The sequence below is a fragment of the Oxyura jamaicensis genome, chromosome 13, assembly GCF_011077185.1.
Source record: "Oxyura jamaicensis isolate SHBP4307 breed ruddy duck chromosome 13, BPBGC_Ojam_1.0, whole genome shotgun sequence".
NCBI lineage: Eukaryota > Metazoa > Chordata > Aves > Anseriformes > Anatidae > Oxyura > Oxyura jamaicensis.
The window spans coordinates 4,412,573-4,425,287 of NC_048905.1; the positions used below are offsets into that span (position 1 = coordinate 4,412,573).

The following is a 12,715-nucleotide window of genomic DNA, read 5'->3' on the forward strand; positions in this document are numbered from 1 at the left end:
CAAAACCTTTGGTTTTATACCTCAGCATACTATGCACTGTGTGCCCTTCCTGAAGGAAAACTTATACTTACAGAACATCATTTCATGCTGTGTATATTTAGACTGCTTTATCAGCTAGGGAGAAATTTAGGTCAGGTCAGCAGGATAGCTTGAATGTTAAGTATCTTTTTATTAAAAAAATGCTGAATACTGCTTAGGAGCACTGCCACAGGCTGCTTTACATTATGAAAATTAATTTAGTATCTATGGATGGTATTTTAAATTCCCTTAGTAAAATGCATACATTAAAGAACAGATGGCTGTAACCACAGAAAAATAATGCTAAGGAACAGCAAGAGAAAAGTTCCCTATTTGTCATTACAGGGCAAAGGCCTCCAAGTGAAGCCTGGATTATTATTATTACTTTTTTTGTACTTGAGTAAGGGCTGAAAGGATTGTGTGATGATTTTGTGCAACATAAGAAGCATTTGCTGCTAATGAATAAATTGGAGATTTTAAATTCCATTTTGATTCCTATAGCCTATTTACTGACAGCAGCTGCCTAGTCAAGTGCTATCTTTCTACAGCAGGGAGACTGTGCAAAAGTGGAAATTCTTCATGTACAAATCATACACATCATCTGGCATGAGTCTCTGCTGTCATCAGAAACCTGACTGTTTTTCAGGATGGGGAAAAGGAATAGATTAGATTCCATCTTGAAATCCTCTCTGTGATCCTTCTTTCAATTCATTTTTTAACTTGAAAATAAATTAGTGCTACTTGTGAGCTTATGTACAAGTGTTAGTTCCAAGAAGTAAATCACAAAGTTGTTCTAAGAGCACAAGTAATACCAAACCAATTTCTTAAGCATTTATGTTCTGTGTCTCATACATGCTCTCCCCAACCACAACCACATTAATACTATATCCACAGGTAATTTCTATGGCAATCAAGGCTGTAGCTAGCCCAAAGTCATGCATGTGCTTATGGGCCGATGCACCTGGTACAGAGTGAATGGCCAGCTACCTTCTGCCAGCAGGACTACAACATTACAGTTATGCCTGCCTTAAAGTTGCTTAGCTACATCTGTATCTGGTGGTAGCAATAACTTGAGCCTTCTTTTGGTAGCTGATTTCATATGGTTTGTAGGATATTAAAATCTTTTATTTTCCTATCCTCCTCTGAGGTTTGGTTTGAGCAGACCAACATTCCAATTTAGGTAGAGGGCAGGAATGGACTAATAGGTAGCAAATATGTTCCTAAACACCTTGCTTCCATAGGAAATAATAGAAGTATGCCCCAAAATGCCCAAATTTGACCCATGACAGGTTCACCATCAAGTTGCTCCTGAAACTTTTGAAAATCGGCTTTCTTCCACAGAAGTAGAAGATCAATCTCACATCCTACCCAAGACTAGAAATTTACTGAAGGTTTCATAACACTGAAACAAGGCACTGCTTTCAAATTTGCTGTCTAGTAACAGATTTTAACAAGTGCTGCTGGACTTGAGCACTACCACTCCAGTTACAGAGGAACAGAGAAAAACAGATCCTTGCACTTACAATGTCTTCAGCCCTGTGAGGCCTCTAAACATTCGTCCGTGTACTGATTCCAGTTGATTCTCTGTCAGAATCAGTTCCTGCACTCCTGAAGCTCCATCAAACGTGCCTTCTCGAATCTCCTTGATCTTATTATTGCTCAGATTTCTGGAAGGAGACAATCAGAAACAGCAAGAAAAGTGTTAGTGTTTTATTCAAAACATACATCATCACACCGGAAAGACGATGGAAGGATGGACAGAAGGGAGGTAGGTTATATGCATCTTAGTGGTTATCTAGGAAAACATGCAGTCAGCAAGGAGAGAATACAGAAGTTCAGAAGTATACCTAATCTTCTTACAAACAGCTCTCCTTCACTCTGCTCACAAAAAACACAGAACAGATAATCAAGAGTATTTAAATCCACAGATTTACCAGCCCTCATACCTCATCTCGTTGTTGCTTGTAAGGGTCTCAGACCTACAATAAATGGTTTTCTAACATCTGATTTATGTTCTTGAACTTATGGAGACTGCTGAGACTGGGTGCTCTGCAATTAAATCAGCTACCATTAAAACAGCTACCACCACATGTTGAAATATGGAGCCCATTCATTTAGTGTAACAGGACCTTTACTCTTTTTAAAACCGATGCTTCTGTAAGATAAATAACTGCGTGACTGCATGTATCTGATAAAAAAAAAATGTATATGTACAATCATGAACTCCCAGGCATTTAAATTTAACACCATCATTCAAAATGCAACACCTATCACTTAATTCTCAGCTCACATCCACTGCAATATACAACATTATTTTCCAAATATTTACTCTGCCTATACAGTCTCAAGATGTTTGCTTATAGATCAATATTGGAGAACTTCAATCTAGAAAGTTAAATGAAGTTCTGATGAAATGCAAAGTGAATCTTTTGAATATTTCATATTTGTGAAAAACCCAGTGAATAGAAAACTTCTGAATGATAAAATGACCTTAGAGATGCATAAAAATAAATGGTTTTTAATTATTTAAAACACTTATATAAAAGGCCTTAAGTACTGTAAGACCTTGGGCCTCAGTCCTCCAAGCATGTCCTTATGAAGCCCTGTGGAGATTACAGTATGTAATCCAATTTGTGTAGGCCTTTGACAGGAAAAACTATTTATTGTTTTACTGTCTACAATAAAAAAGAGAGAGTAAAAGTTATTCTCTTGTTCCCAAAAAGATGCCAAATTCCAGCACTATTACTCATACTGAATAGCATCTCATTCCAGAAATGATCCCACTACACACACAGCATGAGTAATAGTTTCAAAACCCAATTCCAGGTGATATAAAACAAATGACAAAGTATCAGATTAGCACCTGGGCTACAGTGCTCATAAGAACAGGCAATCTTGTTGGGATAAAAGTTGACAGAAGACATGGCAACAGGACAGCCTGGCCTCAGACACAAATAATGTGGGTCTTGCTCTTTGCAGCAGTCATCACTTAATAAAAAAATGTTGAGTCTTGGAGATATGCTTCATGTGGGATATGAGTATGCTGGTTTATGTCTGCTGAACAACTGTCAGACATTGGGTCCTACAGCATGTGGTCCATCACCTCTTGTGCTTTCTGAGATCAGAAAGAATAGCAGTATGCCAGCAATCAGCCAAAAATGATATAAAAGTATATAGAAATACTCACAGATTTTGCTTTCCAGGGGTTTTGCACTTTGTCTAACACTCACATGAAGAGTTTATGTGAGTTAAAGCAAGTCAAGGATGGATGTGCTGACATATGCATTTAATTTGGGTGCTCAGCTATTTCTCTAATGGAAATGTTTATACCTCAGCATCTCTTTTGAATGCTAGCGTAATTGCTCCCAATAATCCCTTTCCTGGTAAAGATGACCCCATGATGCTTATTTGCACAAAAAAAAAAAAAAAAGAATAAATAAGCAAATGTTTGTGGTGGGAAGGGAGGGTGAGTTACTATAATACAAAGACTTTGACTTTCAATTCACAGATTGCAGACTGACCTATACTTGTTAAAAAGTTTTATAAGTTTTTACCATCTAAAAGATATTGAGTCACATTTACTAAAAATGGGTGCAATTTTAATGGATGACTGGATACTCCAGGCAAAAAAGCAAATATTGGAGAGGAAGGCTGGCCATAATTTGCCAAGGAACTGGCACCTTTAAGCAATCCAAACCATCTGACTTTTCTTTTCTGCCAAAGAACTTCTGTAAATAGGCAACTTCACTCATTTGAGTTAACAATGCCCAATTGTTTCAACAACTAAAAATTATCCAAAAATATACTAACAGTTGCAGAAAAAGCCAATCATATGTACCTTTCCCATGCAAGAGACTTGAAAATCCAAGATTAAATGCTGTGACAAAATCAAAGTTGCAAGGCAGCGAAAAGACGAGCTTTATAATAACAAAAAGGTAAGGAAAATACCGTCCTGCAATCCCACTTGGAGTACTGTCAAAGCAGATGTTCTGCCAATCCAGATTTCTTATTTTGTCTTCCTAAATTAAGGTTCTCCTTATCAGAATGCAACAAAAAAAAATTGGTAGATGACAGCACTTATTCACTCAGAAGATGTATCATCCTGAATGTCTGACCTTCTGGAATAACAGACATGAGAAATGACATACTTTTCAGTCTAGAATTACCAGAAAAATAGTCAAGTGTTGATACAAACCTTAAAAAATAAAAGCGGTAAAACTTTGCCTGCTTTCCAACTCAGAGAGCGTTAGTCTGTCCTTCCCAGCATGAAAATAATCTTTCATATATGATGACCATAGCACTTCACAAGAAGCATTTTTTTTCTTTCTATCAGAAAATTTCTGATAGAGCTTACAGCAAACTCCCATTACAGAAATGCCTCATCCTCTCACAGTGTTAAGTTTCTATCAGGAAGCGTTCTTGAAATACTGGCAGACAGTGGAAAAGAAAATGAACCTTGAGTATTTACCAAGAGACCTATGGCTCTGGTGCGACCCAGATGGGAACCTATAGTCAACCTGGTCACTCAAGAGGGCTATTGTTTCCAGAAGGACCCTGATCTACCACGGTGATAAATTTTAATCCTATTTCCAGACTTGTATTTTGGGTAAGAGGTCAAAAGACATTTTCAGAAAGCCTGGGTTTACTTTATGTGTAGCTGTGAATAGGAAATGAACAGATTTAGGAAGCTCTCAAGGTGAGATTGTTCACACAGCTCACTTTTCAGTCAGATTTTATTTACCTTATGGCTAAAGTTTATGATAATATTATTTCTGTTGATCTTCAACACAGAACAAGCTGGATTCTATTCAGTCTTAACAGAACCATTCATCCTGCTGTACCTGCTGGGTCAGTTTCAACATTTCATCGTGGTATTCATCGCTGAATTACCAGCACACGCTGCTGAACTACCACGAGCACAACCACCAGAGTGCAGTCCAACTGCAAAGACTCTGTTTGGTCTCAACTTGCATTTTATTGTTTTAACATGCAAACAGCCTGTTCCGAGTGGGGTTTTCCCGAGAATATTTCAGGCTGTTGGTGGTGTGTGTGGAGTCTTTAAGTATATTTTGGGAGGAAAACCCCAGAGCAATTGCATTCTTGTGGAGGAAGGATGCTTGCTGAGAATATTTACAGCTCTTACCAACAGTCTGGCTGTCTTTTACAGAGTGAGTTGTTCTCAGGAGCAGCATGGCACTGAAAGTCTTAAATACTACAGACAGACACAGAAATATACTCAGTGACATTCATACATGGCATGCAGCAGAGCAGATTGATGGTATCACTGAAAAAAAGGAGGCATGTGATAAGCCCAAATGCCACATATCACAACACTCTCCACAATTTCATTTCCAAAAAATAAAGTCTGTTTCTGTATAAAAAGTGACAGATGACTGTGACCTCAATTGCTATGGTAAAATTTATGCTTAGGGGAAAGAACAGCAGGTAAGAGCTGTTTCTAAAGCCAGAAACTACTTTGACCTCTCCAAGAAACTTAAGTTTATGTTTATTAAACTGACTTCTCATCTGCAAACTTTATCATGATTCAGTTTTATTTTGCACGTAAAGTGTATTAAATCCTGGGCTGACATGTCATACCGTAAGATTTAATGTAAGAGAAATACCTACAGACAAATTAAGCCTCCAAAGTTAATTATATACTAAAGGTGGGGTTGGCAGTACTAGCTATTGCCAAGACACTCCGACATTTCCTGTTATAAGACTGTATTTTATATTCACTTTGTAACTTTGGCAAGAAATACCAGAGTGAACTGTCAGATGGCCCTTCCAGGTTTTGAGGTAAGTATTTTTTTATTGTTCTTTAACAGAATAAAAGAGGTCAGTGCCCTTCCTCCGCAGCAGTGCACGAAATATGGCAGTTAACTTTTTTTTATTTTGAATGTGAGCTTGGTGCGAATTCTTCCTCTGAAGAAACAGCTTCTGGGCCCCCAGCTGGGACAGCTGGTCCCACTGGTTTCCAGGGAGAGGGCTGGAGCTGATACCAAGGAGCTGCAGCCTCTCCCTGCAGGTCAGTATCCCATCTCTGCAACTGAGTGCATCTCCTTGCTCCCACTGAGTTGGGTACTGAGAGGGGATTTGATGCTTGAACCTGTCTCCCATGGCCAGAAGACACCTCCACACTCCTGCTGTCATGGGAGTCCTCAAGCTCTGGAGTTTTTCTTTCACTGATTAACAGCTTGAGGTGGTCCCAGTGCAAAACACTAGCAATGCAGTTCTTGGAGCTGGAAGCCAGTGCAACGTGACTTTTCCTTTCAAGTCATGCCTTTAAACTTGCAAAAGCAAGGGAGGTGCTATGGTAAGAAGTCACTGACAGCAAAAGAGAGTTCAGGCATTCAGCAAAAGCCACTGAAGAACCCAGTAAATTACATCTGGGTGGAGTTGGATCTACTTACAGTAATCTGCATCAGCCTTTTTATTGCACTGTAAAAAGCATTAAACATAAGTTCAAATTTTGGCTATGAAAATTGTACTATGTGTACAGGGTTTTGCAGCTAATTATTAAAGATTTTTTTTTTTTAAAGGCATATGCAGACATGTTAACCTTTGAAAAAACAACACAGTTATCTTAACAATTTAAATCCTAGAAAAATGGGGCATAACTTAGCATTATGGCTCTCTGACCTTTAAATTTCTATATCAAGAATTCAATTCTGTTTTGCATTAACATGTATTAAATCCTGGGCTGATACAACATACAATAAGATTCAGCTTAGGAGGAATATTTACTGACAAATCCTAAAACAACACAAAACAAAACAATGAACTGTCAAATATCCTTTTCAGGATTAGAGATAGATGATTTCAGTTTCCTTTCTCTAAAAAAAAAAAAAAAGAAAAAGAAAAAGAAAAAAAAAAAGAAGGAACTTCACCTCTGCCAGCAAATAAAGCTAGCCAAAATACTGAAATGCTGTCTTTTCATGAAAAGATCCTCATGCTCCACTAAAATCTGATTTCAAATTTGTGAATTTGTGAATACAACGTAGTTGCCTTATTCAAATGATTCATCTTCCCTGTGGAAATCTTTCAGGAATTAGCTGAACTCTATGTCTTGAACAAAGAGATTTAAGACTTCTGCTACAATCCAAGGAGAGTACAAGACACAATTTAAAGAAAATTAAAGACCATTACCACACATAATCACTGGAGCAACCCTAATATGCCAACACCAAATCTGTGTGTACACCACTTTGGAATCTTACTGAAAAAAAACAAGAGATTGTGATATGCAACTGGACACATATAGACATGCACTACTGACAGAGCTTAAGTGACAAAAGAACAACCATGAACATATACCTAGAATGTAAATATAATTTGAATCCTCCTTAAGGTCTAATTTGCAGTCAACCTCAAAGTGTGCATGTTATAAACCAAAGCTACACATCAGCATAATATAAACTGAGGAGGCAACAGAAAGGAAGCAAGGGCTAATTCCTCGGTCTCTGGAATCACACTGGAGCTCTCCTAGCCAGAGCAGAACTGATAGAGAAGCTTCTCTGAAAATTTCTATGACACACTTCTGTCACTGAGTCATAAATTGAGGTAAAGAAAAACCAGAGGGCAATCATTCAAATGTCCCTTTAAAAATCTATCCTCTCAACTTAGGCTAACCATGAAAAGGTGAAAAGGCTAGTAAGTTGGCTATCTCACCACTTTTCATTTCAGAAAAAAAAAAAAAAAGAATTGCAGAGATGAATTAAAAAAAAAAAAAAAAAGTAAAATAAAAGGTGTTATATTGATACCTGCTGACCAAAGGTGATTTTGGCCAATGGCTTGCCAGTGCAAAGCTTTGAACTCTTTACTTAAGCCTAGAAAGCAATACAATTTCTAGGCACATTACTCTACCTGCTGTTCTCCTTTAACACTTGAACAGACAAGGAATACGATGAGACCAAGTCAATACTGCCAAATTAAATAACAGTAAAAGTTCTTGTTCATTATACACAATGAAAAACGGGTATTTGATCAATACTCTTCTTCCTTAAATTAATAGCAGCAATAAGCTGTAAGGCTTAATGAAGAGTTTTTCCAACCTGCCACACACACAGAGCCGGTGCTTTAGTACCATTAACAGCTGCAATCCTATCCACCGATATTGCCCTTTACGGTCCCTACATCCTTCTTACCTGATGGAAAGAGGACTATGAATTAGCCGAAGGATAATTAGTAAAGGCCAAACAATAACACAGAAGGAAAGAGATGTATGTTCTTCCTGGCTACCCAGTCCCTTCACTAAATGTAATTAGGAGAATTAGAAAAAAAAAAAAAAAAAGACTAATCTGGCTTATTAAGAATCAAGCTACTGAGTAAGGCTATGGTTGATATGTTGCTTCTTTGATGGAGCAATATCCTTTTCAGAAAATCTGTGTATTCAAATTGAGATGTTTCTTCACAACATCCGGTAGAAGAAATCAGCTCAACTCTAAAGAGTATCTTAAACAGGCTCTGCTTAGGGGCTGTCACTAAAAAATGCATGAGACAGACTTTTTATGAAGTGTGGGGCATAACTACTGCTCTCTGCCGTCCATCTGAACTGCACCTGTACCCCTTTGTTCACATTGCCTGTCAAGAACAGACCAGAAAGATGTTTTGTTTCACAGGAAACAAATTCTTAAAAAAACCCTCTTGAAGCCAATTCATGTTGCTGTTACGCATAATGACACAGCCCTGTTAAGGCATCCCTCCACCTGAGCGACTGATGGGAACATGAAGGACAGCACTATAACTGACCTACTGTAAGTTTTAAATAAAAGGAAAGAAATTACTCCAGCTATTCCATCTTATCAACTTTCAAAACAAATCCTGAAGGTCTGATGAGGACAGATTCTGTCCTACTGATGTGTACTTTTACATATTGTTCATTTTTTCCCCCATTTCCTGTCTGCTTATATAGAAAACAGAATAGTTCAACAATATCAACAAGTGAGTTTCTAAGTGCTCTTTAGCTATAACTTAAGAGATCATTCATAAAATACTAGGCTAATGCTTATGATTGATTCCCCAAGTCTGGTGGCCTGTACTTGCACAAGCATACCCCACACTCTCAAATCTGCAGTGCTGCATCTGACATTCTTGAAGAAATAATACTGATGTAAGAATCACACTACAGTTGCCTCCAAAGCCCCTACAACCTTACACAGCTTCAGATGGCTAGGAATCTCCAGGTGGCTGAAACCACATGAAATAAATGCCGAACAGAAAGTCAATTGCTTGGTTTCCACAATTACCTTGAATCTAACAACAAAATCTTACTAAAAGTAAACAAATAAGATATTAGCAATGGCATCATAGAGTTAAAACTTTGAAAAGCATCAGGAAGATCCATTTAGAAGATCAAAAGTTATCTAATATATTTTTCTCTTTGCAAAACGCACACTATTCTTATTAAATGTATATCCTGAATAGTGCCGATACTCGGATTGCTGCCAGAATTATACAGATCTCTTTGAATCACTGATCTCTAAATAGCTACTTGATTCTCTTTTCTAAAACCATAGTGATCAAAAGAAACTGTCATCACCTATTTCTTGTAATACTACTTCCCTTTGACTGTTTGACAAAATCACACTATTTGGAATTCACACTTGAAACATAATGGTTGCCTCAGTTGTCGTGTAAGATAACACATTCAAAAGAAAAAAAGAAAAGCTAAGATTGGTGGCCATCTCTAACAATAGGCATATATCTAAATGAATTCTGGAATGGAATTCCCTTCAGTTTCTACAAGCCAAAGACTTTAAGAAATAGAGTGTAAAGAATACTGAGAGGTCAGCCTAGGGGTCTTCACCTGTCACTGTGCTTTAACTGGGCCTGTCCATCCAACACTTAAGTGATTCAGTTTCCTTAAATTAACATTACAAATAATGAATTCTGCTACTGCAGTACTGAACTATAAAAACTTTATCCCTTACTGAACTATAAAAACTTTATCCCTTCTTCCTTCCTTACAATCAAAGCATGTATTCTAACAAGCAAATAACTTGAACTTACATTTTTCTGAGGTTGGGTAATTTCTTGAAGAGTCCGATAGCTTCCAGAACAGAAATATCATTGTCATTCAAACGCCTGAGAGAAACAAACAAAAAGACATTTAATGCTTCAAAGATCTCTATAGATATATCTCTGTGACATACAGGACTGCCACACAGAGAGAATTATGACCTTTGTTAAACAAGATACTATCTGCTATGTGTCTCAGACTCCTAGAGTGAAAAGTTATAAAAGCTTAGGATGCCTTAAGAGGATAATGCCAAAGGACAATGTCAGAATGTCTTCTTTCAGTGCGAAGGAAAAGAGATTATTAACTATAACCATCACAAAGCCTTGTTTTTGCTTGACTAAATATCCCTCTTGCGTACAGGAGTCATGCTGCTGGAGATCTGACCCACATCAATTGAAGGGATTTGATTTCAAGTTCTTCCTCATCAAAATCTATTGGTCTTCGCAAATAATGCAAAAGCTACCATCTTGGCATGCTTCGGATGCAAATTCTCACTCTGATTACATGTAGCTCAAATTTTCTACATAGATAACTTGCTGGGTTTCTAGATCTCTCTCTCCTGTATTCTTCTGTCTTAACTTCAGAACAACAATTACTGCGGTTCACATAGTGTCTTAAGTACAATGAAGAACATACTACCAAAAAAACAGAATTGTGTTTGAAGCGACTGCTAACAAAACAAGGGAAACAGATTCTTAAGTTACTAAGTCATAAATATTTTTATATACCCCTTAGCTTTATATTATATCCTTAGCTGTATATTACGTTTATAGTTCCTAAGAATCTCTAAAAGCACATATATTTCATAAAATTGCATACAGCTTAACAATATATTGGTTTTAGACAGAGCCATTTCACCCAGGTAACAAGCACAGCTGAGATGGAATGAATTCCTGATCAGAGATTTAACTCAAAAGAGTTAATTCACTTTTTAAATAAAAATGTCCAGATGCAAAGGCAAAGGCCTCAAAGGTCAAAGGAAGAGGAACCATACAAATAATTCCTGCTTGAGCCATGTGACAGGCCAGCATTGCAAGGAGACACACACAGGCAGTTGATGCACAGGCCATGTCTCCTTTCTCATACCCGCACTTGGCATGAGAGCTGAGAAAGTAAGAGAGTTGTGGTGCTCCTTTGAAATAAAATCAACTCAACCTGTGTTTCCCATGGGGCTCAAAAATTCAAGGTGCCTTGAACTGCTGAGTATCCTACACAACCTTTAAAAACGAGGAAAACCAACATGCTCTTCTGAGCACATCTTGGAGAGGCAGCACTTACAGATCAGTAGTGTATTCAGGAAGGTGGCTGGGTAATCGGGTGAGTTTTTGGTTTGAGCAGTCTACAACTGTTCCCTCGCAGCGACACTTCTCAGGACAGACAAGATCCATGAAACACTTCCCAGTGAATTTACTTCTGTAATCCTCGGACCCTGCAATAAAGAGAAAATATATTCCAGCAAACAGCTCCTGATAACTGCAGCAATCAGAGATTTTATGGAATCAGTTTTCAACACTGCCTCCTGTCAGCTACCAGCTCCTGCACACAATTTCAATACTTGCTAAAGCTTTTTTTTTTTTTTTTTTTTTTTTTTTTTTTTCTCTCTCCCAGTAGTTTTTTAAATGATTCCCAAGAGCGGCCTCTGTTTTGTCAATTTTCCCTTGCTAGGTTAATTCCTTATCTTATTCCTGTTAAGGCATCTTTTTTTTTTAAGCATGTCTTAATTAGCTGCCGGGGTCTACTTCAAAGAAGCTCCAGCAAAGTCACTTTTTCATGCTTTGCACTTATACCAACAAGTAGGAATAAGAATCTCATGAAAGCAGGCGTTATCTTGATGCATTGAAATGATATATTTTAGAAAAAAAAAATCATTAAAAAGCAAATTTTTCAGACCTCAGCTATTAGAGCTATTTTTGAGAGTAACTGTGTATAAGAGAACCTTGCCAATTTTCCAACAATTAGATACCTTTATTAACTATGTTAAACAAACAGCGGAGGAAAGTAATAGCAGTTTAAATCATTTTCATTTTAATTAAGGAACGGGTAGACCGTACTTAGTGAGAAGCACTCCCTCATGTACCATTATACCATGAATGCCAGACCTCTTTGACTAGGTTTTTGACCCATTCTAATGAAATGCTTTTCCAATTAGGCTCAGTGAACTAATCTGTCCTTTTCTGGTTTGGTTTTTCTCTTTTAATAACAGCAGGTTTGAAACTTGATCTCTGTGTTTCAAGGAACCAGGAGCATTAATAAATGTGTATGTAATCAGAGTGTTGCCAAGACAGGCCCTGCCATGCATTACCTGCCCACTCACTTCATATTTCACAATGGAAACACCAGAATTGTCTCAGGAACTTTGTGCTATGTCCAGTGATCATAACTACCAAAAAGTATTTTTAATTTTTCCAGAGTCTTAAAAATCAGTTTCAGGGCTTTCTCAGGAATGATCTGAGCAAGTTCAGATTTTTAAAGGAACCTGAAAACATCAACAAGAACTTAAACTGGAGCTGAAATTTCGTTTTAGAGACTTGACGACATTCTTCACCTGCTTCCCTCTTCTAGACTGATAAATACACAACTGCTCATTTTATGGCTGCATACTATTTTTTTTAAAATCACTATTATTTTAATTTATGTTGCACATTACCTCCACAGGGTGATGCAGTGAAAGCAAGC

At 37.5% G+C, this 12,715-nt stretch overlaps 1 protein-coding gene across 3 annotated transcripts in view; it reads right to left on the reverse strand.

Moving 5' to 3' along the window:
* The window catches only part of SLIT3 (slit guidance ligand 3), a 511,770-nt gene that overhangs the window by 111,031 nt on the left and 388,024 nt on the right, over positions 1–12,715 (reverse strand). For all 3 annotated transcript variants that reach the window (XM_035338343.1, XM_035338345.1, XM_035338344.1), the window contains exons 16-18: positions 11,318–11,468; positions 10,030–10,104; positions 1,542–1,685 (exon numbers count right to left, since the gene is read on the reverse strand). In XM_035338343.1, coding sequence (XP_035194234.1) covers positions 1,542–1,685; positions 10,030–10,104; positions 11,318–11,468 — 370 coding nt within the window. The remainder of the gene's footprint in view (positions 1–1,541; positions 1,686–10,029; positions 10,105–11,317; positions 11,469–12,715) is intronic.